We start from the raw sequence: 24,498 nt of genomic DNA, 5'->3' as shown, positions 1-24,498 counted from the left end.
GAGAGGGACTTCTCTTCCAGAGAAGAGACCAGTGGTGAGGGTGACGTCCCACACCCAACATTCAACCCCAGTCTGCCAGTAGAAGTGGCTAGACACATAGCCAGAGATACAGCAGGTCAGGACATACAACAAGATGGCACCGAGTCAATGGCCTCATGACGATACACACTGAGGAGGCCCAGCAGCACCATGATAACAGTGCTGGTAGGGGAGTAGCAAAAAGCCTGTGTAGGTCTCGCCTGTCCCTCTTCCGGTACATCGTAGAGGAATCAGTCCCCTTTCTTCCAGACCCAACGCCTGCAGCAAAGCAATCTACCCCCAATTCTGTTGTCCAGAAACCCTAACATAGAATATACTCATCCTCTCTAGAGCCACCCCACCCCTTAGGTCTGCCCCTCATCTTCAAAAGAAGAGAAGATCTGCAAACCTTCTACTAAGTAGATGACCTACTTAGTTCTACCCCGTGAGAAACCCCTAATTAATTTTTATCATCTCACCAATGCCCAGAGGTGAGGAACTGGGCACCCGTGACCAGCATAGCACAGAGCAGACCACGGTATGGATGGGAGAGGAGGGCATCCGTGTGGACGATTTTCCAGCCATTGTCACCCTGGTCAAAACCATCACCAGAAGCTCCAGAGGTTACCTCCTCATCTAAGTTGTACCCAGTGAGGTCATTCCAAAGCACACGTGAGAATGACAGCCACAAGTGCCACCTGTGAGAACATGGGCACCCTGGAGTTGATGACGGACAGGCAGTAGATTTCCAGTGCTTGGGGGAAGAAGCCACCACCATCAGCACCACAACCCTGCCACCCCCAACCTTCCACTGAAGTCTCAGACCAGCACACTCTGTAAGTGCGGATGAGGCCATCACCCAGCCAGGGTGTGGGACCTGAAACCCAACCCTGAGACATTGGCAAAATAACTCCATCTCCATGGATTCAATGTGAAAATCCAAAGGGATCTAGAGTCCTATCTTAGGGCCACGTGGCAGGAAGCCGCTGTCCTCCTTGTAGCCCACAAAGCCACCGATTGACAAGTCGTCCACCACAAATTCAAAGCATTGCAGCCTTGGTGGCCTGGCGTAACTGCGTCACGTACAAAGAGCCAGCTAGGAGTCAGACAAGGCCTCCCTGGGCATAGGATGAGAGCAGAGTGTCTCAACCTTGGCACTACTGACATTTGGACCAGATCATTCTTTGTTCTGGACAGGGCTGTCTTGACATCGGTGGGATATTTAGCAGCGTCCCTGGCCTCTTCCCACTAGATGCGAGTAGCACTCTTCCAGTTGTGACCATCAAAAAAAGTCTCTAGGGACACCTGGGTGGCTCAGTCGGTTAAGCATCCAACTTCGGCTCAGGTCATGATCTCTCCATTCATGAGTTCAAGCCCCGCGTCGGATTCTGTGCTGACGGCTCAGAGCCCAGAGCCTGTTTCAGATTCTGTGTCTCCCTCTCTCTCTGCCCCTCCCCTGCTCACACTCTGTTTTTCTCTCTCTCTCTCTCAAAAATAAATCAACATTAAAAAAAATTCTTTTAAGAGATAGGATTCAATCAAGAAAAAGCATGACAAGGGAAGGTTAGGCAGAGAGTAAAGAGCCAGTTAAGAAAGAGCCGAGAGGTAGGGATGGAAGGCAACAGAATTACGTGGGTGTGATGGTTGGGACCTTATTGCCAGAAGAGAAGCTTGGAGCCAGGAGCCCTGGGCTCTAATATCAGCTTTGCAATTTTCTGTCCACGTGGTCCTGAAACAGGCACTTCCGAGCAGCTATGTTTCTTTGTCAACGCCAACAGTAACGCCTGCCCTGCCTGCCACACCGGGTCGTAGTTAGAAATCACGTCAAATAATTTCCATGAAGATGCTCTGAAAACAAAACCAAAAAGAATAAAATATTGGCCATTCCCACAGACTCCATTGGATGAAATGGACCAATTCCTTGAAAGCTACAAACTACCAAAATTGCTCAGTTATGAAATAGATGATTTTAGAAGTCTTATAACAATTTAAAAAACTGAATTCTTGGGGTGCCTGCATGGCTCAGTTGGCTAAGTGTCCAACTCCTGATTTCAGCTCAGATCATGATTTCACTGTTGTGGGATCGAGCCCCGAATCGGGCTCCATGCTGACAGCATGGATCCTGCTTGGGATTCTCTCTCTCCCTGGCTCTCTGCCCCTCTCCCACTTACATGTGTGCACATACTCTCTCTCTCTCTCTCTCTCTCTCTCTCTCTCTCTCTCTCTCTCTCTCTCTCTCTTTCTCTCTCTCTCTCTCTCAAAATAAATAACATTTAAAAAATGGGGTGGCTGGGTGTTCCAATAGGTTAAGGATCTGACTTCTGCTCAGGTCATGATCTCAGCTTCATGAGTTCGAGCCCCACATCGGGCTGTGTGCTGACAGCTCGGAGCCTGGAGCCTGCTTCGGATTCTGTGTCTCCCTCTCTCTCTGTCCCTCTCCCACTCCCACTCAGTCTCTCTCTCTCTCTCTCTCTCAAAAAATAAACATTAAAAAATGCTTTTTTAATTTAAAAAGCAAACAAACTTAATTCTTAGTTTTAAGAAAAACAACCCCCTGTCTCAGTGGTCTCACAGCTAGTCCATCATGCACTGGCAGAGCCCACGGGACCCCACATAAAGTTATACTTCAGGTTAAGATTTATTACAGCAAAGCATACAATGCAGGAACAGCAGGAAAAAGATATTTATAAGCAAAGCCTAGAGAGGTCAAATGCGTGCTTTCTTATCTCTTTGTGGGGACAGTAGCACAGGCACACCTTCTCCATGTGCAAACAGCAGGAACATATGTGAGATGTCCTGGCCCAGGGAATACAACCCGAGTCTTGGGGTCCAAAGTTCTTTTTAATAAACTTTTTTTTTAACGTTTATTTATTTTTGAGAGAGAGACAGAGACAGAGGACAAGTGGGGGAGGGGCAGAGAGAGAGGGAGACACAGAATCCGAAGCAGGCTCCAGGCTCCGAGCCGTCAGCACAGAACCCGACGCGGGGCTCGAACTCACGAACTGTGAGATCATGACTTGGGCCGAAGTCAGACGCTTAACCGACTGAGCCACCCAGGCGCCCCAATCCTTACATTTATTTTAAACATGCTGACAGCCTTTCTCTTCACCCTCTGCTTTGGGCATATGGAATAACATCTCACCGGCAGCTGTGCGAATGTTCCAGGAGTTTTGTTCTGAGTCTGCCCAAGGGTCATCACCATGGTTACACAGATAAGTGAGAAATGAGTGACACAGAGCTGCTGTGTTCACTTTTACCTCACATTCTCAAAATTGAGAAAATTGAGTTTTGAGGAACCTTGGTCTAGACAAAAAGTTCTTAGACCTGACGCCGAAAGCAGGATCCACCAAAGAGAATAATTGATAGCTTTAAATTGTATCAAAATTAAAATTTTTGCTCCACAAAAGACCCTCTTAAGATGTTGAAAAGACTAGTTGCAGACTGGGACAAAACATTTGTAAAGCGCATATCTGGCCAAGGACTTGAATCTAGAAAATACTAAGAATTCAGCAATAAACAAACAAGCAAACAAAGCGCCCCAGATAATCCCCTTCAGAAATGGGCAAAATACATGAACAGGTGTTGCACCAGAGGTTATAAAATGTTCAACATCCTTAGCCATTAGGGAAATGCAAACAATACGCTTAACCATTTATGGCCCGGCTAACACGAAAAATACTGGTAATACCAAGTACCGGCGAGAATGCAGAGAAATCAGATCTCTTCTGTGTTTCCAAAGGGATATTCGCTCTTGCCAGATGCCTGGGGCGCCAACACCACTTGCAGCCAAATTCCTACCTGCGCACCACCCCTGAAGTGTGAATTCAGTGTTCTATTCCTCAGGAAGCCTGGGCTTGGTTTACTGCCTTCCAGGAACCTTTCCCCTGTGCCAAAAGAACGTGGGTTTAAATCTGGTGTCACCTTACCCTGAGCATGCGTGTTGGGTCCCTTGGACTTACGCTTTTCTGATCTTCTCAAGCTCGAGGCCTGTGAGCAGAACTATGGCTCCATTTTGCGGCAGCTCCCTGTGGAGTTGGCCAGTGCCTTCAGGGCAAAAGCAGTTCTGAGAGTTTATTCATACGCCAAAAACAAAGGCAGCTTCAACTAAACAGCTTCCGCACAACCGAGGAAACCATCAACCAGATGAAAAGGCAATGTATGGAGGGAGAGAGATTGGAAATCATATTTCTGGTAAGGGGTTAACCTCCAAAATATGTAGGGAACTCCTAAAAGTCAACAGCAAAGAAACAACCCAGTGAAAAGTGGCAAAACGATCATTTGCAGCCACGTGGATGGAACTGGCAGGCATTATGTGAAATGAGCCAGTCAGACACAATTACCATATGACTTCACTCATATATGTGGAATTTAAGAGACAAAACAGATGAAGGGAAGCAAAGGGAAAGGAAACCAAAAGAATATAAAAACAGGGAGGGGACAAAACGTAAGAGACTCAAAAATTTGGAGAACACACCGAGGGTTGCTGGATGGGGTGTGGGAGGAGGAATGGGCTAACTGGGGAAGGGGCACTAACGGAGATGCTTGTTGGGAGGAGCACTGGGTGGTACACACAGGGGATGAACCACTTGGAAGCTACTCCTGAAATCATTGTTGCACTATATGCTAACTTACTCAGATGGAAATTAAAAAATTAATTAATTAGTTAATTGATTAGCTAATTAAATTTTTAAAGGGACCCGAACGGCCCTTTTTCCAACAGGACAGACATTGAAAAGGCACTCGGGGCACCTCAGTCACTTAAGCGTCCGACCTCGGCTCAGGTCATGACCTCACGGTTCTCAAGTTCAAGCACCACATCGGGCTCTGTGCTGACAGCTCGGAGCCTGGAGCCTGCTTCGGATTCTGTGTCTCCCGCTCTCTGCCCCTCCCCCGCTCACGCTCTGTCTCTCAAAAATAAGCGTTAAAAAATTAAACAAATTTTAAAACGGTGCTCAACATTACTAATCATTAGGGAAATGCAAACCCCAACCATGTGAGACATGGCCTCACACCTGTTTGGATGGTTATTATCAAACAAGACAAGAGATAACAAGCATCAGCGAGGGTGGGGAGAAAGGAACCCTAGGCTCGCCTCCTTCTCCCCCTGCAGTCCAAAGGGGCAATGCTTTCTTGCCCCTCTTGACGCTGATGCCTCTCAGATGCTCACGTCCGCACAGGGCAGGCTCCCGACTCTGAAGCCCGTCTGCCTCCCAACTGTCCCTAAGTCAACCCTTCCCAGGACCGAAGCAAGTCTCTCTGTTCCCTGCCGCCATCCTCCCTGGTGCGGCCAGAGTGATGTTGCTAAGATGTCAATCTGGTCGTGCTCTTCTCCTGCCCACAGCTTTCAGTGGCTCCCCACGGCCTACGGGGTGAAGTCCTAGCTTCTTTAACTTACCACACAAGCCCCGCATCATCCGGACCCTGCTGCCTCTTTAGCCTCATCCCTGCCATTCCCCTATTTATGTAACGAGTCCTTGGTTTCATGTCTTTAGAAACCCTTTATGATTTCTTGAGCACCTATGTTTTTTCGCAGGCAATATGCATTATTTCATTTGATTCTCAAAATAATATGAGGTGGTTATTATTTCCCATTTTATAGATGATAAAACTGAGGCTAAGAGATGTCGAGAAACTTGCTCGAGGTCATTTAGTTCTTAAGTACTGGATCTGGATCCAGGAGTACGGCTCCCAGGTCCCATTCTTTATTTTTTTTTTTAAGTTTTATTTATTTATTTTGAGAGAGAGAGAGAGAGAGAGGGAGAGAGGATCCCAAGCAGGCTCTTCACTATCAGTGCAGAGCCTGATGCAGGGCTCGAACTCACAAACTGTGAGATCATGACCTGAGCCGAAATCGTTCAGAGCCTGGAGGCTGCCTTGGATTCTGTGTTTCTCTCTCTCTCTCTCTCTCTCTCTCTCTCTGCCCCTCCCCTGCTTGTATGTGTGCTCTCTCTCGCTCTCTCTCGCTCTCTCTCAAAAATAAGTAAATAAACTTAAAAAAAAAAAAAAGACTAGGACGCTTAACCGACTGAGCCATCCAGGCTCCCCTTTCTTAGCCTTTGCAGTAACCTGTGCTTTGTTCCTTCTCCACGCCTGGCCAGCTATGTTCAGCTTTCAAAGCTCAGCTCTGCGATCACCCCTTCAAAACTTTTCCTTAACTTCAGTCTCGCGTTCAAGACCCCTCCCCTCTGTGCCCCCGTCACGGGCATCACTGAATGGGAACACTCTGCCCATGATATTGTCATAATTGCTTTTCCGAACCATTTTCTCTCACCCGGCGGGTTTTCGTCGAGATGGGTCTGGGCTTTTCTTTACTGCTCTAGTTTCCGCACCTAACGTAGTGTGGAAACTGCACTATGGGAGACAGTCTCCCCACGGGAGTTGGCAGGGCTGGTACAGCCAGCTGGGGAGGCTTCTCTGGATGTCGAAAGCCGAGGGGAAGTGAGGTGACCCCCGGCTGGGCGGAGCAGGGAGGAAAGTGTGTCAGGGGCTCACAGGTCTCGAGTCCTGCTCCTCCCTGAGCCCGAGAACTACCATCGCACACGCTTCTGAAGCCCAGGTCTGTGCCCCTCTCTCCGGCCCCTCCAGCCTCACCAAGAGAGGGAGGCCCCACAGATCCCTGCAGCAGAACCTGAGTAGGGTTTGGGGATGGTAAGGGGCCAGCAGAGCGCTGTTCGGAGCCTCGGCGATCACAGGAGACAGACAGAGACCTTTGCCTCAGTGCCTCTTGGAGTTCAGCGCCAGTATCTGAAAAACTGTCGGCATTGCACACTCAGAGTGAATGGCAGAAGCAGAGAGGCCAGGAACACACTGGCTTGTGTGGGAATCAGATCCAGAAAACTCCGGAATGGAGGAACCGAACCAAGGGAGAAGTGTCTTGTGCCTCACCAATACCTTGCAAAGAAGGTTTCCGTAGAATTATACAAAGAAGTTCGCCTTCTCGTGCAAAATGAGGCTTGCATGTTGTCTGCCGTAACAAAATACCACAGGCTGGGTAGCTCAAAAACCAGAAATTTATTTTTTCACAGTTCTGGAGGCTGGAAGTCCAAGGTCAAGTCAACACGGTTCGCTCCTGGACATCTTCTCCCTGTGTCCTCACCAGCGCTTTCCTCTGTGAATCTGTGTCCCAATTTCTTCTTATAAGGGCACCGGTCATACTGGATCATGGGCTACCTTAATGACCTCATTTTAACTCAGTTATCTCTTTAAAGACCCTATCTCCAAACACAGCCATTGTGACAAACTGGAGATTAGGATTTCAACACACAAAGTGGGGCAGGGGCAGCATTCAGCCCCATGACACATGTAAGTTTCAGACACTATAGCACTGAACAAAAACCCTCTGGGTACATAAAACATTTATCTAAGTTACAAATTTCTTCAGGCTTTTTCTACCCCTTTCATCCCCTCTCGGCTGTTAAGCCAATAAAAGTCCGAACGTTTTAAAAATAGCTGAACAATTTTGACATTCAGGAAGGTTCGGTGCCTGCTCTGGCTCTTAGATTTGCCCAGCTTGATACGACCTCGTGTTTCAGAGGAAGCAGCCTCTATTCAGCGCTGGGTCACAGCTGGCCTTCTGGAACATCCTTCCTCGCATCTGAACGCGTCCAAGTGGTGGGAGGGGATGTTTTTTAGACTGGAACATTTTAAGGAACCCAAGTCACGCAAATGTTCTTCCTCTTGAATGACTGAGCTACCTGCCTTTTTACCAGAAACAGATGATTTTGCCCCAGAATTCCTTTCTTTAAAAAGTTGCCCTCCCCCCTCCCCCATGTATATCAGAAGAGAGAGTAGTTAGTGCATTGAAAAACTGCTGCAGACTGAGAGCCAGGAGACACAGGGATTTTGAGAAAATCACTTCACCTCCTTAATCCTGTTTTTTTTTTTCCACATGAAACATGAGGGAGTGACTTAGACACCCTCTCATCCTTCCTGCTATAAAATTCTAAAAGTTCGACATGAAACAAACATGCAACTTTCATCACACTGCTGTCCCCCTAATTTATGCTTAAAACAACAGTTTATTCCATTAAACCTAGACCTGACGCATAATTAGCCCCTTGTTATCCATCTCAGATATTCCATAGCAGCGCAAATGTGGAGCCGCGGGGGGGTGAGCAGTCTGGAGGGCTCAGCCGTGAACGTGGCTGTAGTGATATTAACCGGCCGCCACAGTTCTGCTACCTGAACCCCTATCTCATTCAAACAGATTCTTCTGATTGGCCCTCATGTTCCCTCCATGTCTCATGGCGTCCCACCCCATGACTTAGAAAGGTCCTTGCTTTCCTGTATTTATAATTTCAAGGATCTAATGGAAGCCGTGAACCCCTTCTTCCCCCAAACGTAAAAGTGTATGTGTGTATATTTTACAGTGTTATGGGGGTCAAGAACTTTTTCAAGCCCATCCGTAGACACTGTCACCCTACCACCTCCACCCGCAGGTCTAGGACCCTGACGTCTGCTAGACTGACAGGGAGTGAAGTGGATGGTGTGTTCAGTGACTAACTTTGTTCTACTCTTAGGAAAATAGAGCTCAGTTAAAAACCTATTTTAACCGGTAGAAGCATGGCTATTTTCTGTCAAGCAATTTATGGGATTTTGAAAATTTTTTCGTTTTTAAACAATAATACTTGTGTTTTTAAAGATGCCTTGTACTTTCGGGGCACCTGGATGGCTCAGTTGGTTGAGTGTCTGATGTGACTTCAGCTCAGGTCATGATCTCACGATTTGTGAGGTCGAGACCCACATCGGGCTCTGTGCTGACAGCTCAGAGCCTGGAGCCTGCTTCGGATTCTGTATCTCTTTCTCTCTCTGCCCCTCTCCTGCTCACACTCTGTGTGTGTGTGTCTCTCTCTCAAAAAATAAATAAACATTAAAAAAAAAAAGCCCTAGGGGCGCCTGGGTGGCGCAGTCGGTTAAGCGTCCGACTTCAGCCAGGTCACGATCTCGCGGTCCGTGAGTTCGAGCCCCGCGTCAGGCTCTGGGCTGATGGCTCGGAGCCTGGAGCCTGTTTCCGATTCTGTGTCTCCCTCTCTCTCTGCCCCTCCCCCGTTCATGCTCTGTCTCTCTCTGTCCCAAAAATAAATAAAAAACGTTGAAAAAAAAAATTTAAAAAAAAAAAAAAAAAAAAAAGCCCTAGGAACATCTTTTGTTCTAATGTTAGGTATTATTGACCCTGGTTCCTGAGGCAGAGCTCGAGATCCCTGGGAACATTCTGGGTGTTGGGAGTATCTTTTGTTCTAATGAGACAATGCCTGGTGGGCTCCTGGTTGGGGGCTGGTCACCAGAAAGACCAAGCCATGAGTAGAAGCTTAGAATTCTCAGTCCCACCCCCCATTCTCCAGACGGGAGAAAACTACGGGGGTAGTTTTTACCTTCTGGTAACTTCTCCTGGCAATAGTAGGCTAGGTGATTTAGCCCATCTCTCCTGCTGAGGAGACCAAAAGCCAGTTGGAATATAAAAAACATCCACTTGAAGGCATCAGAGAGCTAACAAAAGAGTGAAGAATTACTAACCCAAATCCAGGAAAGGACAAAGACTCTGTGATGTGAGCCTGGCCTGGAGGGCTGCCTGTCCCCTGGGGACGTCCCCCAATTCCAGAGCTGTTGTTGGCCGGGAAGTCAATCAGCTTTTTTTTTTTTCTTTTTTTAACATTATATCGAAGTGAATCGTACACCCTGAAATGTGCACAAACCATAACTTTACAGCTCAATGAATTTTTGTAATTGAAGTATAATTAACATACAAGGTTACATTAGTTTCAGGTGTACAATATAGGGATTCAACAATTCTATACATTATTCAGTGATCACGGTAAGAGTGGTCGCCATCTGTCACCAAACAATGTTATTACCGTCTTAATTTTTTATTTTTTTAATGTTTATTTATTTTTGAGAGAGAGACAGAGTGTGAGCGGGGGAGGGACAGAGAGAGAGAGAGGGAAACACAGAATCTGAAACAGGCTCCAGGCTCTGAGCTGTCAGCACAGAGCCCGACGCGGGGCTCGAACTTACAAACTGCAAGATCATGATCTGAACCTGAAGTCGGACGCCTAACCGACTGAGCCACCCAGGCGCCCCCAACATTATTATCATCTTATTGGCCACATTCCCTAGGCTGTACTTTTCATCTCGTGACTTATTTCTTTTGTAACTAGAGACTTGTGCTTCTTAATCTCCTTTATTTCATCCCATCCTCCCGCCCACCTTCCCTCTGGCAGCTGCCAGATTGTTCTTAGTATTTAAGAGTCTTTTTGTTTGCTTATTTGTTTGCCTCTTTTTTGGTTTGTTTTGTTTCTTAAATTCCACATAGGAGTGAAATCATACAGTATTTGTCTTTTTCTGTCTGACTTATTTCACTTAGCATAATACCCTCTAGGTCCATCCATGTTGTTGCAAATGGCAAGATCTCGTTCTTTTTTTATTAATTTTCCATTGTATATAAATACCACTTCTTTTTTACAAAATATTTTTTTTAACGTTTATTTATTTTTGAGACAGAGAGAGACAGAGCATGAACGGGGAAGGGTCAGAGAGAGGGAGACCCAGAATCCGAAACAGGCTCCAGGCCCTGAGCTGTCAGCACAGAGCCCGACGCGGGGCTCGAACTCACGGACCGTGAGACCATGACCTGAGCCGAAGTCGGACGCTTAACCGACTGAGCCACCCAGGCGCCCCAAATACCACTTCTTCTTTATCCATTCATCTATCGATGGACACTTGGGCTGCTTCCATATCTTGGCTCTTGTAAATAACGCTGCAATAAATATAGGGATACAGCTGTCTTTGTGAACTAGCGTTTTCATTGTCTTTGGGTAAATACTCGGTAGTGGAGTTATTGGATCATATGGTGTTTCTATTTTTCATTTTTTTAGGAACCCCCGTACTGTTTTCCACAGTGGCTGTGCCAATTTACATCGCCACCAACAGTGCACGAAGGTTCCTTTTTCCCACATCGTCACCAACACTTGGGATTCTTGTATTTTCCTATTCCAGCCATTCTGACAGGCGTAAAGCGTTATTTCGTGGTTTTGATTTGCTTTTCCCTGACAATTAGTAATGTTGAGCATCTTTTCATGTGTCTATTGACCATCTGTACGTCGTCTTTAGAGAAATGTCTATTCAGGTCCTCTGCCCATTTTCATTGGATTACTTTATTGATGTTGAGTTGTAGGAGTTCTTTGCACATTTGGGATATTAACCCCTTATCGGACACATCATTTGCAAATATCTTTTCCCACTCAGCGGGTTACCTTGCCCTTCTGTTGATGATTTCCTTCGCCGTGTAACAGATCTTTGTTTTGGCGTGGCCTCAATAGTTTACTTTTGCTTTTGTTTCCCTTGCCTGAGGAGACATTTCTAGAAAAATGTTTCTACACTGATGTCAAGGAAATTACTGCGTATGTTTTCTTCTGGGAATTTTATGGTTTCAGGTCTCACACTTAGGTCTTTAATCCATTTTGAATTTATTTTTTGCATACAGTGTAAGAAAGTGGCCTAGTTTCACCTTTTGGATGTAGCTGTCCAGTTTTCCCAACACTATTTGTTGAAGAGGCTTTTTCCCACTGGATTTTCTTGCTTCCTGTACCAAAAATTAATTGGCCACGTAAGTGTGGGTTTTATTTCCAGGCTCTTTATTCTGTTCCATTGATCTATGTGTCTATTTATGTGCCAGTACCGTACTGTTTTGGTTACACAGTTTGTATTACGTCTTGAAATCTGGGATTGTGATACCTCCAGCTTTGTTCTTTCTCAAGACTGTCTTGACTATTCGGGGTCTTTCGTGGTTCCATCCAAATGCCAGTATTATTGGTTCTAGTTCTGTAGGAAAATGCTGTTTGTATTAAAAAAATTTTTTTTTAATGTTTATTTTTGAGAGAGAGAGAGAGAGACACAGAGCGTGAGTGAGGGAGAGAGAGAGGGAGAGAGATACAGGGAGACACAGACTCTGAAGCAGGCTCCAGGCTCTGAGCTGTCAGCACAGAGTCCGACACTGGGCTCCAACTCACGAACGAGCTGTCAGCACAGAGTCCGACACTGGGCTCCAACCCACGAACCGTGAGATCATGACCTGAGCCGAAGTCGGACGTTTAACCGACTGAGCCACCCAGGCGTCCCAATGCTGTTTGTATTTTGATAGGGATTGCATTACATCAGTAGATTGCTTTGGATAATACGGACATTTTAACAATGTTGGTTCTTCCAATCCATGCCCGTGGAATACCTTTCCATTTGTTTGTGTCTCTTCAATTTCTTTCATCCATGTTTGATGGGTTTTTTTAAAAATGTTTATTTATTTTTGAGAAAGAGAGAGACAGAGCGTGAGTCAGGGAGAGGCAGAGAGAGAGAGGGAGACACAAACCCAAGCAGGCTCCAGGCTCCGGGCTGTCAGCACAGAGCCCGACGTGGGGCTCGAACTCACGGACTGTGAGATCACGACCTGAGCTAAAGTCGGACGTTTAACCCACTGAGCCACCCAGGTGCCCCTGGATGAGCAATTATTACAATGTAATTAAAGAAGACAAACTTTATTTAACACTTGAAGAAGTGGACAGCAGGCAGGAAGCTTTGATAAGATAAAGACTAAAGAACAAGGAAGAGAAAGATAGAAAATATCTGATTGGCTGGGCCCATGTAGTCAGCCTGGTTTGGGTTGAGAAGGCCCAGAGTTGGCCTGGCCTTAGGGGATTGGCTGATGGCCTAGACTGTTTTGGGCAAGCAGAACATTCATGGGGACATCAAAGCTATGTAAATTTCGGTTTGCTGATGCAGCACCTTGGGCAGGAAGGGCTCCATCTTGGGCCTAGAAAGTTGTTCCAACACAATCTTACTACCAATAGACTCTACAGAGAGTTGGTGTTTGTGACTTCTGATCAATTTACAGAATTAAATGGTCAATGATTTAATCTATCTTAATCTACCAACTTTTGGGGCGCCTGGGTGCCTCAGTCGGTTAAGCGTCCGAGTTTGGCTCAGGTCATGATCTCACAGTTTGTGAGTTCAAGCCCCGCGTCGGGCTCTGTGCTGACAGCTCAGAGCCTGGAGCCTGCTTCCGATTCTGTGTCTCCCTCTCTCTCTCTGCCCCTCCCCCACTCATGTTCTGTCTGTGTCTTAAAAATAAATAAAACATTTTTAAAAATCTACCGACATTTTTTTTTAAGTTTATTTATTTATTTTGAGAGAGAGAAAGAGAGAGTTAGCAGGGGAGGGGCAGAGAGAGAGGCAGAGAGAAAGAAGCAGGCTCTGCACCAGCAGCACAGAGCTTGACTCCAACTCGGGGCTTGAACTCACCAACTGTGAGATCATGGCCTGGGCCAAAAACAAGTGTCCGATGCTTAACTGATGAGCCACCGGATGCCTCAGCAGTGAATGTGAATTACAACAAAAATGCAAAACCTTCCTCCCTATATGGCAGAATCTTTACCCAGTAAACCCATGACATTCTGGGAAAAGGGCCCCTGGCCCCGGTCCAAGCAACTCCACTCATCGTTGGTGACATATATAGCCACATTCTGGAAGGTCAGTGGGGTCCTGAAAGAATTCCTAGAGTCTGTAGCCCAGTCGCTCAGGGTCGGACAAGGACGGCGTACGAGGTTGGGGTAAAAGATGCTCTCGATCCTTTTTCGGCAGCTTGAATTCATTGCTGAACAAAATGAATGAAAATTCACTGACCCAGAAAATTCTCTTGCCTCCTTCTGAATTTTCCTTCTTCTTCTCTTTCCCAAATCCTAAAACCAAAGGGGTAAATGGCAAAGGTGATGTCATTTCCAGAATAGACAGGCAGGAACATCACACCTAAATAGTGTAATTTAAGGTACATCTGTTGTCTGAAAAAAATGCCTCTTGGGGTGCCTAGGTGGCTCAGTCGGTTGAGTGTCTGATTTCGGCTCAGGTCATGGTCTCGCAGTTCGTGAGTTCCAGTCAGGTCTGTGTGGACAGCTCAGAGCCTGAGCCTGCTTTGGATTCTGTGTCTCCCTCGCTCTCTGCTCCTCCCCCACTCCCATTCTGTCTCTCCCTCTCAGAAATAAACATTTAAAAAAGGTTATTTTTCCATATGCTTACTCTGCCTCTCCCTGCCCATGCCTCCTTCTTCAAAAAATCTTTTCCTGTCCTTATCACACTAGTGAAATTACTCCCCATCAGTTCACCACAAATGACCAACTATTGTCAAATCTAAGGGCCTAGTTTTGGTCCTCATCCTACTTAATGTCTGTGCACTTAAAAAAAATGTTTTTAATGTTTATTTTTTTGAGAGAGAGAGAGAGAGTGTGCACAAGCAGGGAGGGAGAGAGAGAGGGAGATACAGAATCGGAAGCAGGCTCCAGGCTCTGAGCTGTCAGCACAGGGCCCGACACAGGGCTTGAACCCATGAACTGCGAGCTCATGACTTGAGTCAATGTCGGACGCTTAACCGACTGAGCCACCCAGGCGCCCCGTGTCTCTGCAACCTTTAAAATAATTGTCCACTGGCATCTACTGAAATCTCTCTTGGCTCTCAAGACACCAACTTTCCTGGCCTTTTTTTTTGGCAGCTCCTATGTCTACTTCTTATCTCCTTGCCTCTCTTCTCTTCTGACTACTTGGGAAGGTTCTCCAGCCCCTGGAGTTCTGGCTTCTATTTGTACAATCTCTATTTACATGTTTTTCCTTCTACATATTTAAAGAATGGTTCAGTCTTACACCAAGCTAGAAATCTAGAAGCACTCCCTCGTCTTCCACATCCATTTGGTCACCAAGTTCTGTTCATTTTCTCAGAGAAACATTTCCTCCTACTATTTTCCTGTTACTTTCATTGCCAGGGCCTTAGCCTGTCTTCACTGATTCTAGCCTGACCTAACACTATCTCTTTCAAACCGGTCTCCCTGCCCCTCAGGACAGCCTCCCCACTACAGTTGTAAGATTTGCCATTTCTCATAAATATGGCAGATCCTGTCCTTCTTGGAAAGCCATTTTCTCTGCCTAAAAAAAATGAAGTGTAACTATCACCGCACGGCACACAAGTTCTCTGTGATTTATTCTGCAGCCGCCTCTCCGGTAGTCCTCCCACAACACTTTCCCTCCCACACCTGGCCTTCTCCTCGAGACTACCTAGAGTGCTCCCTGTTCCTAGAATACCTTTTCTCACCTTCTCCACCTGGCATTCCTATCCTTCAAGACCCTGGTTCAAGTGTCAACTCACATTTCTTCCCTGAAGACTTTCCTACCACCACAGGCCAGGTGGGTTATCATCCATTTGAATGGTAATGATAGCTTAACCTTTATAAATTGCTTGTTCTGTGTGCCAAGGTCTTTGTTCTCATCATCTCACATTTCCTTCTCATTACAGATTCCCTAGGAAGGCATTAGGATTTTTATCCTGATTTTTCAGCTGAAGAAACTGAAGCTTAGCTAGATTACAGCAAATTGACTACGGTCCCAAGTCTATAGACAGTTGAGGCTCAGTTGGCCTCTTCCACTGCCCACTGGTTCTCAAAGTCCAGTGTGCGTCAAAATTACCCATAGGATGGGCACCTGGGTGGCTCAGTCGGTTGAACGGTTGAACATCCAGCTCTTGATTTTGGCTCAGGTCATGATCCCAGGGTCGTGGGATGGAGGGCTGCTTTGGGCTTGCGCTGAGCATGGGGCCTGCTTGAGATTCTCTCTCCCTCTGCCCCTCTCCTTGGCTTGCCCACACTCTCTCTAAAAGAAAAAACTTTTTTTTTTACCCATAGGGCTCGTAGAAACACCAACTGTTGCCCACCCCCCAGCAGACTTTGTGATTCAGTGCGTGTGAAATCCAATAGCCTGCATTTTTTAAAATTTTTTTTTAAAGTTTATTTATTATTGAGAGATAGACACAGAGCGTGAGCAGGGGAGGGGGTAGAGAGAGGGGGAGACACAGAATCTGAAATAGGCTCCAGGCTCTGAGCTGTCAGCACAGAGCCCGAAGCGGGGCTCGAACTCACAAACTGTGAGATCATGACCTGAGCAGAAGTCGGTCGCCTAACCAACTGAGCCACCCAGGCACCCCTATCTGAATTTTTTTTTTTTTTTTTTTTTTTTTTTTTTTAGCGTTTATTTTTGAGAGAGAAAGCAAACAAATGGAAGCGGGCAGAGAGAGAGGATCTAAAGCGGGCTCTGTGCTGAGAGCAGAAAGCCGGAAGCAGAGCTTGAAACCACTAACTGTGAGAGCACGACCTCACTGCTGAAGCAGGAGGTTTAAGCCATTGAGCCCCCAGGCGCCCCAATTATCTGCATTTCTAAAGAATTCCCAGGTGATGCCCATGCTGATGGTCCAGAGACTGCACTTTGACAAAGTTTCACACTTTGGCTCCTGAAAGCGTCTTAGAAAATCTACAGCATCAGCCTCCTGTGGGAGCTTCTTAGAAATGCGACACCTTGGGCTTCATCCTAGCCCTACTGAATCAGACTGCATTTTTAACAAGATTCCAGGCGATTCGTGTCCACGTCGGGTTTGTGTGCACGTTGTGTGTATCCATCACACACTTTTGAACCGAGACAGACTCTAAAGGAGACAACACGTAAATTTTAGTTTACAGAGAAAAATCTCTGGGGCAACAGTTAGCAGGGAGCACTTCGGTCACCCCGGGGTCACAGAGCCAGGGGAAGAGCTCCCAAAGTCCCAGGCCTTGGCGCCCACCACCCCGCCTGCAAATCGCGCCACGCTCCGCCTCTCTCTCGGAGCCGAGCCCGTTAATTGGCCATCGGCGTCCCGCCCCGCCCCCCCCCCCCCCCCCGCCGGGCTCGGCTCGGCCCCGCCTCCCCGAGGAGGCGGCTACTGCGCAGACGTTCTCCCTGCGGCTCGGCGGGTCCTCCGGGACCACCGAGCCCTCTTCCTAGAGTAGCCCCGGAGAAGGCATCCGCTCCTCCCTTCCTCGGGAGCCAATTTAACCGCCACCCGGAAGTGCAAATGTCTCCGTAGTTGTCAGCGCCAGTGGTTACTCTTTCATTCACCCCACGAACGACGCTTGGGTCCCTGGCCTTTGACAGAGAAATGAACGAGACCCAGTCCCTGTCCACATCAAGGACTGAAGGGCTGGGTGATAAACGCTATACCTCCGAGGAGCTGGAGGCGCGGGGACCGGATAGAAGAAAGCTGTCCGGGAGGCGTGACGGCCCTGGGGCTGGCAGTCGCCTGCCCTGTTGGCACTCCGGTGTTTGGTGAACGGAGAGCATTCCGGGTGGAAGAAAGGTGGCTGCCAGGAAAACGTCTCGGCGTGCAGGACGGGTGGGTGCCAGGAGATAAAGCTGGAAAGGTAAGCAGGGGCGACCCTGACGGGCTTCACGTGCGTGATAAGACATTTGCACAATGTTCTGCGTAGCCCAGACGGCGTTTTACTCAGCCCTGATTTACACTTTAAAGTACAACTGGCAGCCAGGCTGGGTTGGAGGAGGAAAAAAATCTGAAGTATGTATGAAGTATGGTGACAGAATGGAGGCGGAGGTGGGCTGATAATTCATTTATTCGTTAGCAGTCTTGTCTCTTCCATGGAGATGGAACTTGTGTGAGAGAAGGACTGTGTCTGTTTGGTTCATTTCTCTTGCCCAGCACTCAGAAGAGTGCCTGGCACACGTAGGCCTCAAACTACTGTTTGTTGATTGGATGGATGGATGAGCGAGCTTGCGGTGGATAGGACTTTCTGATTGGATAGCAGAGGAAAGTGGGAAGTGTAGGTGAGCGATCACCGGAGACGCGAGGAACACAAATAGTGGAATCCTGTTTAGTGGGTGTTTGCTGAGCTCTTTTCGTGGGCTGCCCACTAACAAGAAGCTGTAGGGCAAAAGACCAGAGCAGGCTTGCAACTAACACTGTAGTCAAGGGAGGGGCCCAGGGCCCCGAGTGTGCTAACAAGTACCAACTCTAGGTTTCAGTCCCACTAACAACCACCAAAAAAAATGTCAGCTTCCTTTCTGACCACTTACAGGACGAAATTTGAGAAGTGCATGCTTTTTCGTTTTGTTTTGAATATCACCATCCACATCCAGAGAGTCCAGATGACTCTGACTTCCAAGCTGTGTGTTATTTTGTTATATCGATGTGTCATCATTTAATAAAACAATTCCCTGGAGCTTTTGTTGTCTGTTTACCTCCAAAGACAATGCAGGAATGAATATCTTCATGGCTTCCTTTTCCTTTTTTTTTTGTTTTTGTTTTTGTTTTTTGCTTTTGTTGACCATTTCACAGATTACCAGTTAAGTAATATTACATCTTGTAGCTTTCACTACATACTCCCTCGTTGCTTTTCCAAAAAGTTAATGATGGCGACTGCAGTATTTGTTTGCACAACAATTACAAATCGAGTATCTACTAGGGGCAGGCACTGAGCTGAGCTCTAGGGGTATAATATGGGCAATATAGACACAGACCCTGCTGGCATGTGGCTTCCAGCCTCTAATGGGAGGGTGGCATTCATCAGGTTATCACACAAGTGTGTAATTGCAAACAGACAAGGAGTGTGAATTAAAAATACTGGCCGCCAGCCAAGCCAGTGAAACCAGTATTATGATTTCAGCAGCACTGGTGGTAGTTTGCGGGGGTTTCTTTTTAATTTTCCTACTGTGCTATCTAACAAATGGTTTCTCAGGGTTGCCTTGCCTTTTAGATTTTAAGTTAAAGCCAATTGTTTCTCTCTAGTTCACCCTGCTGCTTAAGGGGGGTCCTCTATTGTAAACCAGCAAAAAATGACAAATTTAGGCCTGAGGTTTTTAAAGATGAGTAGCTAGAGTGTACTTCTGAACTTGTTCTACCCTCTCCTTTATCTTCTAATGGGACTCCTCATATGAGTCATCTCAACTTTCGAGCTCAATAGAGAAGAATAACTCGTGCTTACCTAACTCACAAGGCTACTATGAGAATTAAACAAACAAACAAAAAATTAAAAGAGCTTTGCAAACACGAAAGATGTTTGGATGATAATCTCCTGCATCTGCACTGCCCTATTTACTTTTGTTCGCTTTATTTCATGTATATTTAACACATATTCGTTGGACATGGATCTTGTGTCAGGTGCCGGAGACGCACAAATGAACAAGAGCCTATCTGTGCCCTCATGGAACTTACATTGTAATGTGCACTGGAGCACTGTGGGTCGAGGTGAAAAGAATTCGAAAGTCACTACCTACCCAGTCCCATCACTGCACAGCACGGGAACCAGAGGAGTGCACATTGACCTTTCCCATGTTTTGATTGTTCCTCGCTGCCCGCGTGACCCACGGCCGATGCTCCCTCTCAGGCACACCCGGAGGATGCTTTATCTAAGTATTAAAAGATTGGGCCCTGTCTGCAAGTAATGGGGTAACAACTTTAAATTCCCATTTAAAGATTTCCGTATTATCCCCTATGCGTAGGCACTGCGGTTTCTGGGTGTATGTTAACAGGTCCAGTTGTCAGTCCTCTTGTACGAGTCAGCAGAGGCCCTAAAAACCTTGGGACCAGTTATGATTTTGTCACCGAAATGTCACGTGGCCTCCGGGTTCCTAGGCCTAGAGGGGGTGGGGCCGGAGGGGAGGAAGGTTTAGATCAAGCCGGGTCCTCCAACTTCCTCTTTCTGCTGTTTCTGAGCCCAAGGGCCAGCTAGAAGACACAGTTCCCAACTTTATTAAGGCAGCCTCGGTGAAGGAGGGCCCCTACAGGGAACTCGGGAGGACGAACGGGGGACTCTGAGCTGCAGCGTGAGCCGTCCGCAGGCGGAGAGGGAAGGGGGTCGGGCGGAGCTTGCGCATTAGTGCCCCAACCCGTGCGCCGAGGGCGCCGGAAGGAAGGGGCGGGGCGTCCCCCGGCGGCGGGGCGGGCTCGGCATCAGCAACATGAGGTGATTGGCTCTGCGTGGGGAGGGGGCTCGCTTCCGCCGGACGACGGAAGCGGCTCTCCGGCCCTACCAGTGGGCCATGGAGACGGTGGCACAGTAGCGACCTAGGTGTAAGGATTGCAGGGGCGGCGGCCATGGAGGCCGTGCTGAACGAGCTGGTGTCTGTGGACGACCTGCTGGTGAGGCCTGGCCCCGAGGGAGGGAGAGGGAACATTCGGACGGGCGGGTCCTGAGGAGAGTCCGAGTGGGGCCAGACCCTCTACCCAGCACCAGGCTCTCCTAGGGAGGCCGAACTACGGCTCCCGGCACCCTCTGCAGCGTCCGGCTCCTGCCCAGAGGCTCTTCTTTGTCCCGGAGGCCGATGGGACTTGTAGTTTCCTGCACCACCACGCCCCAGACTCGGGGCCTGGAGTCTGGCGTGGAAAGACTGACCAGTTCTGAGTGCGTGCAGGAGTTAGGAGGTCAGGGTGCCGACACCTGTGTTTGAGTGTTCCTTCGGTGACAGGGGAATATAGCGACTAGCATGAAGTTTCATATGTTACTCACCGAAACCGGCACGGTGCTGAGTGCATTGCCGGCGATATCTCAATCCTTGTAGCTCTAGGAAGTGGGCACTCCTCTTATTCCCACTTAGCAGATAAGAAAAGGCCCGGACCCAGCCGGGTGGGGCTGGCTGGGGGAAGCGCCACCGACGAGGGACGGCGTGGGCTGTTGTTGAGCTGTTCGGACAGCGTGTTTACTGTTCAGCCAGCCGCTCGGGGTCAGCTGCTTCGCCGGCGGTGCCTGGAGCCGCCACCAGGTGGCATCTCCGCTCGGTACCACTAGGGGGAGGGAAGTGGACAGGGGTAGTGTCGGGGGAGACACCCTGCTGCCAAGAAGCAGAGTCCCTGGATCCCAGGGATGGAGATGGCGGAAGCCGGGATGCCAGATGCCAAGGCCCGCGAGGGAAACGTGACAGAGACTGGGGAAGATGGAGTGTAGCTGGGAAACGGACACCCAGGTCCTGGTAGAGAATGGTTCGTCCCTTCCTTTCTAAATGACTCCTCTCCTCTCTTATGGCAGAAGTTTGAAAAGAAATTTCAGTCTGAGAAGGCAGGAGGCTCCGTGTCCAAGAGCACGCAGTTTGAGTACGCCTGGTGCCTGGTGCGAAGCAAGTACAATGATGACATCCGCAAAGGCATCGCACTACTGGAGGGTGAGGTGCTAGGCTACCCGACCCTCCCCTTCCCAGTGGCCTTTGGGTCCGTCCTGCCCTTCCCAACCACCGTGGCCTCCTTCCCTCCCTCCATCTCAAGCGCTGGGATCCTGGGTCGACACGGGGCCCTGTAGCTGTCACCTCACAGTTCTTTGCCAGTAAACGCACCGCAGCAGAGGGCTGCACCCTGGCCTGGCTTCGCCCAGTTTGCTTGTGGCATCATCACTGTTTTGGCAGACAGAACCATGACGTGTCGCTCCCCCCCAGGACTCAGTGATCTGGCAGTCTGACAGAAGGAGGGTGACTTGTCTGAGGTGACACAGCTGATGAATTAATGGCTGAATTAGGACCAGAAGCTCCTGTCTTGTGTGTCCCAGGCCCTTGCTCTTTGGCCCCACCATGTTGCTTACTCAGCAGCAGCAGTTGAAAACCTTTCGTGAGGGTGGCATGGGATTAGTGCAAACCTGCGAGCAGATGGTGCTTTTTTGATTGGAATCCCGTCTCCCGTTGGTTTTCGATAGGTCACTGTTTTGTCAGAGGCCATACTTGACCTTCAGATTTCTCTGTACCCTGTACCCGCTTTCTCTTGGCCAAGTATTCACGTGGAAGCAAACAGTACACTAGCGAAGGCTGGCTATTGTGAATCTATAAAAATAAGAATCTTTTTAAATGCAAATAACCTCACCCGGCATCTGCCTAAGTTGCTAATTCGGATTTCTCAGGCTTCCTTTACTGCGGGGCATACCTGTAGAAGAGGTCTCTGAGCATTGCCACTTCTAGCTGAGGAGAAAGTACGGGCACTGGGGAAGATTGATGAACACCTGCAAAGCTACTTAGCCACAAATTGTACAGAAGCCTCTGCGAAGTCACTGAATTAAGACAGAGTCAGGCGGGGGTCATTCAGAGAATCCTAATTGAAGGGGAGTTTTGAGCTGATTTTTTAAGGGGGGGGAGTGCAAATTTATTTTAACCCCAATCTGGGCAGCAAACAGCTACAGTGAGAACACACAGCGGGTACCTTTGGCTTCTCCAGTGCCTCAGTTTCCTTCCAGTCCACTTAGATGAACCAGAGCTGACTATATAGTGTTGAAACCAGGGCGTTCATCACCGGGGTATTTGGCAGCCTGGGTTGGTGCTGCCCCGGAGCCCTGACTGGGAAGCCAAGAAGGGCCAGAGCTGAAACGGAAGCTCAGCACGGTGACTTTGTCCCGGGGTCGTACAGGGATTCGGAGAGTGGAGGGGGTCTCTGGGACACGGGCGCTAGGAGAGGAGAGGAGCGGGTCTCACCCTCTTGCCGCCACCCTCCCCAGAGCTGCTGCCCAACGGGAGCAAAGAGGAGCAGCGGGATTATGTTTTCTACCTGGCTGTGGGGAACTACCGGCTCAAGGTAAGGCAGGCAGCCCCCTTCTTCCCCCCCTCCCTCTCCGGGTGGGCCACCCCACCCCGTCATTTCCCCTCCAGGGTAGAGCCCTGGCCGTCAGGGAGGCCGGACAGGGCAAGTGGGCAGGGGGGGTGTCGGGTACAGAGGTGCAAGGCGACGGGTCCGGACGCCGAGGGAAGGTGAGGGACAGAAGATCCAGGTGCCAAGGGTGTGGGTGACCTCAGGATTGGGGTGCAGCCCCGAGCCTTGGGTGGTTATCTCCCCAGGCTTATCACCCCCACACAGTTGGGGTTGTTTGTGGACTCTACTCCGTTGGGTGGGGCCGGAGGGAGGGAGGAGGTGGGGGTAGAGGGAGGAGCCTCCGGGGCAAGTGCAGGTCCCTCTGAGGGGCTGGAAGAGGCTGGAATACTGAGGGGGGTGTGTGTCTGTGTTTTCCCTGAGCGCAGGAATATGAGAAGGCACTAAAGTATGTGCGGGGGCTGCTGCAGACAGAGCCCCAGAACAACCAGGCCAAGGAACTGGAGCAGCTTATTGACAAGGCCATGAAGAAAGGTGAACCTTCCCCTCGGCCCCCCACCCCCCTGCTCCCCCGCTCCCCCTGCTTGCCTGTCTCCCTGGCCCCGTCGTCCTGTCCTCCCAGGGCACCTCTCTGCTCTTCGCCGAGTCGTCTTCCTTCCCCCACGCCTGGGCTCTCTGGTCTCCCTTTATTTTGTATGTATTTAATTTTTTTAAATTTGCCCTTCAGAAGATACTTTTTTTTAATGTTTATTTATTTTTATGAGAGGGAGAGACAGAGTGTGAACAGGTGAGGGGCACAGAGAGGGAGACCCAGAATCCGAAGCAGGCTCCAGGCTCTGAGCTGTCAGCACAGAGCCCGATGCGGGGCTCGAACCCACAAACCTCGAGACCACGACCTGAGCTGAAGTCGGACGCGCAACCGACTGAGCCACCCAGGCGCCCCCTCTCTGGTCTCCCTTTGAAGGACCCCTTCCCCCTCTCCAAGCACATCCTCCTCAGTCCCTCAGTCCCTTCTTTCTGTACGCCTTGGAGTCCCTTGCCTCATGACTCCAGGGGAAGAGGCGCACCGGGCAGGGTCCCTGTGGGGGCTGGGCTCCTGACAGTCTCCCTTTTCCCTTCCCCAGACGGACTAGTGGGCATGGCCATTGTTGGAGGGATGGCCCTGGGCGTGGCGGGACTGGCTGGACTCATCGGACTTGCTGTATCCAAGTCCAAATCCTAAAGGAGACCGCGCCTCCGCCTCTGCCCAGGGATGCCTGGGAGCCTGTGGAGGACGTTCGAAGGGGGGGCGGGGGGGGTGGCCGTCCATCCTTTCCGTCCCTTCCCCTGTACCCCATCACTGCCCTCTGCCTTCGGCCTCCTCTCCCCAGAGACCTGTCCAATAGCCCCAAACCACGTGCTCCGGGACGAGTGTAAATAAAACTGGGCTTTGGCTCGGAACCGCTGTGTCTGTGTGGAAGAAGGGGCGGGCTCCGCTGGGCCCAAAGGTGGGGGTCACCCGTGGTCCTTTCCTGCTCGCCTTCCTACTCCTACCCGCCCCCAGGCCGGTGTGGGGTTCGCCTTTGTCCGCCAAGCTGCCCAGAGCCCACACCCTTCCTTCCTTCCCCTCCCCCAAAGCAGTGGTAGGCAGCATGGGGACACAGGGACACGGGACATGGCCTTTGCACGGTGCTGGAATCCTGGGAGAAAGCAGTGATGGGAGGCGGGAAGGGAAGAGCTGAGGGGACAGGCCAGGATTTATGTCTCCTGTCTCCTCTGACCCACACAGCTGCCTCTTAGCACGTGGAGTTTTCCACACCAGGGGGGGCCCCCACTCGGTTTCCTCCTAAATCTCCACCCTTCTCTCCCTTTGTCTTCCTGCTCCCCCCTCCTCCCCGTCCTCTCCTGGGGAGGGGCCGCCGCCCAGGGGCAGGGCTGGGCCTTCGGCGAGGACTCCTCAGGTTCTTGAGAAAGGTTGCAAACCCAGGACATCCCAGTCATAGGCTCCAAGATGGAAGGTCAGGACCCAGTCCCCACCCAGCCTGCTTTGCCCCACACCCGCCCGGTGCCAGGCTCAGCGTGGGCCCGTCTTGCTTCACCAC

At 49.5% G+C, this 24,498-nt stretch overlaps 1 protein-coding gene and 1 pseudogene across 1 annotated transcript; one reads left to right on the top strand and one right to left on the bottom strand.

Annotated features, from left to right (window-relative positions):
- Positions 1-493: 493 nt before the first annotated feature.
- LOC122234754 lies at positions 494-5,469 on the bottom strand (annotated as a pseudogene).
- A 14,388-nt stretch (positions 5,470-19,857) lies between these two features.
- On the top strand, positions 19,858-23,857 carry FIS1 (fission, mitochondrial 1). The gene is made up of 5 exons (XM_007074006.3): positions 19,858-20,002; positions 20,886-21,018; positions 22,329-22,405; positions 22,846-22,951; positions 23,542-23,857. The coding sequence occupies exons 1-5, from the start codon at positions 19,958-19,960 to the stop codon at positions 23,637-23,639; spliced, it is 459 nt and encodes a 152-aa protein (XP_007074068.3). The 5' UTR covers positions 19,858-19,957; the 3' UTR covers positions 23,640-23,857.
- The last annotated feature ends 641 nt before the right edge of the window (positions 23,858-24,498 follow it).

The sequence above is a fragment of the Panthera tigris genome, chromosome E3, assembly GCF_018350195.1.
Source record: "Panthera tigris isolate Pti1 chromosome E3, P.tigris_Pti1_mat1.1, whole genome shotgun sequence".
NCBI lineage: Eukaryota > Metazoa > Chordata > Mammalia > Carnivora > Felidae > Panthera > Panthera tigris.
This window is presented reverse-complemented; position numbering and strand designations above follow the sequence as displayed.

Excerpts from the sequence above, each read along its gene's own strand:
- FIS1 (XM_007074006.3), top strand. The coding sequence starts at position 19,958 with ATGGAGGCCGTGCTGAACGAGCTGGTGTCTGTGGACGACCTGCTG. Across the intron at positions 20,003-20,885 it reads TGTCTGTGGACGACCTGCTG|AAGTTTGAAAAGAAATTTCA; the intron begins GTGAGGCCTGGC and ends CTCTTATGGCAG. Across the intron at positions 22,406-22,845 it reads TGGGGAACTACCGGCTCAAG|GAATATGAGAAGGCACTAAA; the intron begins GTAAGGCAGGCA and ends CCCTGAGCGCAG.